Source organism: Seriola dumerili, unplaced genomic scaffold, assembly GCF_002260705.1.
Source record: "Seriola dumerili isolate Sdu_G_001 unplaced genomic scaffold, Sdu_1.0 BDQW01002174.1, whole genome shotgun sequence".
Classification (NCBI taxonomy): Eukaryota; Metazoa; Chordata; class Actinopteri; order Carangiformes; family Carangidae; genus Seriola; species Seriola dumerili.
The window spans coordinates 70,309-73,685 of record NW_019176429.1 but is presented as its reverse complement, the minus strand read 5'-3'; the positions used below and the strand labels follow the sequence as shown (position 1 = coordinate 73,685).

General features: G+C 40.5%; 1 protein-coding gene across 1 annotated transcript in view; it reads right to left on the bottom strand.

Moving 5' to 3' along the window:
* Nucleotides 1-1,289, bottom strand: part of LOC111239226 (protein snail homolog Sna-like) — a 9,475-nt gene extending 8,186 nt beyond the window's left edge. Inside the window, exon 1 of the mRNA XM_022769058.1 lies at nucleotides 1,211-1,289. Coding sequence (XP_022624779.1) covers nucleotides 1,211-1,289 — 79 coding nt within the window. The remainder of the gene's footprint in view (nucleotides 1-1,210) is intronic.
* Between the last annotated feature and the right edge of the window lie 2,088 nt (nucleotides 1,290-3,377).

The window sequence follows — 3,377 nt, the reverse complement described above, 5'->3', positions numbered from 1 at the left end:
TGGGGGCTTGGGGGTGGCGGCGGCTCAAGCTTGCTTTAAAGGTTGTATTGGAACAAATACAAAGGTTGAAGGAGGGATTTGTTGGTAGGAGCCTGGAAGGCCGCTACATAGGCTCTTGAGGCTGCTTAATGGGGCCCTCATGGTCTCTTGAGGACCCGGGGACAATGCTATAACTCTTTCAGGATGGATTTTGCACCTGCTAAACACAAAACTACATTTTTGTTTGTGGGCAGACAAATCCATCATTTCCCTTCATACAGAATTACTTTCATTATATAATTAGAGCAAACGAAAAAACGAAGAGAGAAAATTCTGTGCTGGTTTTATGGGTGAATATGTGACTGTTCCAAAGTCTAAAGTGGACGTCTTTCATCACCATGACACATCATCTGTAATGACTGTGAGCCACAGAACATCTAGGACAGCAAACGTGCTGCTCTTCATAAGATCTATATTAGGATAAAAGATTATTATTGACATTATGATTACAAAAGAGGGGAAACACTGAAATACTCTATTCTAGACATGTTAAATAAAAGATTTTAAGTAGTAAAATTTACTTCGATATCGAAATAACTGGATCATTCAGAGGCTTGGAGTTCAGTTACTGATGGATTCATTAGTGAACAGTATCTGTAGCAGGGGTAATGTATTGTTTTGTACATACAACAGCAATGTGTCATTTTCTATGTTAGCTGATGTAACTCTGGGTTAATGACGCTGACGTTAGCTTCAGTAAAGGGGAAAGTTAAGGGAAAGTTGCTGAGCGACCAATCCTCCGTTTATCGCTACTGTTAGGAACATGTGTCAAACATTTAAGGTACAACTGGAACACTGTCTGACCCCTTAATTTGTTTGTGAAAATGCAAAAAAGGGACATTTAACAGTTTTTTTCTGTCTCTAGACACATTAGACCAGGTCCAGATCAAAACCCACTACACTTGTCAAATCTGGACTAGATCATAGAGAGGCTAAAGACTCTTTAAAACACAGTTTCTGATTTGTCAAACCTTTATTCTATTTGTGAAAATGCAAAAAGGTGCATTTTCTTTTTGATGTGAACTCTTCTAAAACAGCAAATCTAAAGCTGTGAAACAACAACTTTAGGCTATTTGAATATTTCTATTTTCAAATAACAGTCCAAACACAAGCAGTGAGTGAAGTGTGAATGCCTCCGACTCACAGAGCTGAGGCCGGTTCACAGTCTTACCCTCAGTCTGAGTCTTCAGTCCTCCATAGTTAGGTTTCTTGCTGCTCTGATGCGTCTTCACGAGGAAAGACCGCGGCATGTTGTCGCCCTCTTCCCGGGATTCGGCGTGTGGGGTGACGGTGGTCTACAGCGGCCAGTAAACGGAAGCAACTTTCGGCGGTGGTGTGAGTGTGTGTGTCCGATTGAGGCCTCGCGCTCGTGCGGACTGGGGAGACTGTCAGGTGTGTTAGCCGGGGGGTCGCGCGGGGGAATTTCCATACACACCAGTGTCGAACCAATTATAATGAAAGGACAAGTGCAGGGGGCGGGCTCTGTGTGTCAATCAGCACACCCCAACAAAACAGGTGTATGAATGGTGACTATAGAGGCACGGAAACACTTCACACTGCTTCACATTGCTGGAGCTGGAGTTTCACACACACACACACATACACACACACTGGCAGTTTCCCTTCATGGAAGAGAACACACACACACACACACACACACACACACACACACACACACACACACACACAGCTTTTGTCTTTATAATCTATGAAAACACTTTGGTCTGCACAGACCAGCACAGCAGCTGATGAGCCTGGTCAATCTCATTCAAAGACATAACAGACTCAGAAAGAGACAAAGATACAAAAATACAGCTCAGAGCAACGATCAGATGAGAGAATATCGAGAGACATTTGATTTGATATGACAGATTTGATCATAAAGCAGTGACAGGCCTCTGGTTTCCTGATCTGCTGTTAATGCAAACTCAACATCTCCTTTATGTTGTCTTGATAACTTCAACATAATGTACATTTTCACAGCATTAATTCCAGATACTGGTAAATATCAGTCAGTTAAACTTTTCCTATAAGTAAAAGGCTGCAGGTAATGTTCAGGTTGTATGAATGACAGAAGAGCAAAGTAGAAGCAACTGGAATCAGGTAACTCAGAGCAGCAGGGCGGAGAGACTGTCTCTGCTCCTCTACTGATGGACCAGTGCTGTGTGAATGGACATTACTGAAAGTACCATGTGAGCTGTTACAAAGTGGTGAAAGGTAACACACTGTTCATGATTTAAATGAAGTAGTTCTCAGCCAATTAAGGACCAGTGTGTAGTTTGGGCCCTTTGTGTCAGATGTCTCTGAGTTGTCAGCAGCTCCACCAAAGACATCCCCCGTCTGCTGATGCATATACTGACATTAGTAACTACACTTTCCATGACAGCTACATAGGATATCTGTATCTGTCTATATGTATTTATTACCTTTGCTCTATGATCAGGACACTCATCAGCCTGTTGCTCCACGGCTGGATTTGTAGAAGCACATGTTGTCAGAGAGGACGCAGTGAAAATACTGTCAAAGTAAAAGTCCATCATTTCCATCATCACAAAATCAGTCTTTAATTGTGACTTGTTCAGTGCTGTTGAAGTTTGTCACTCAAAAATGTAAATTGAGTACATATGAGGAAATAAAGCAATGTTAATTCTGTTCTTAATTAATTTTTTTCTCTTACAAAATAACAAAAAGTACAAATTAGAGTACCATTAGAAAATCAGATTGATAAGCAGTATGGATAAAATACCATTAAAATCTTAATGATACCTAATACCTATCCCTAAACGTAGGAGTGCATCATCTTTAGCAGTTTGCCAGGTCAGAGACTTTCTATATACAGTCAGGCGAGATCATGCCCTCTTAGCTGCTGTCCCACACTCAGATATCTTTAACTTATATTGTGTATAACTGGAAAAACTACAGCAAAACTCTTTTTGTTTTGAAATCAGTTTTATTTTCTGTTTTTTCAAAAGTTCTAGAAATGTGTGGTGTTTCTTGAGTCAGTGCATAATTGTGTTAAACAATCGTGATCTCGATATTGATGAAAATAATCGTGATTATGATTTTTGCCCGAATCAAGCAGGCCTATCTTACTGTGTATAAAAGTAGCCGCACCTGCACCAGCTACAACAGTAAACTGCTGCTGAAGCAGTGATGCATCAGTATGAACACTTTTACGTCTTATAGATATTGTATCAGTCTCAGGCAGCAGTTTTCTGAGGAAAGAGGACTGATTGATATTTCTGTTGTTTCTGTTGTGTGACTGCAGTGAATTTTGAATGCAAGACTTTAGCTTGTAATGGAATTTTTTAAATTGTGGCAATGTGAGTACTTCTAAT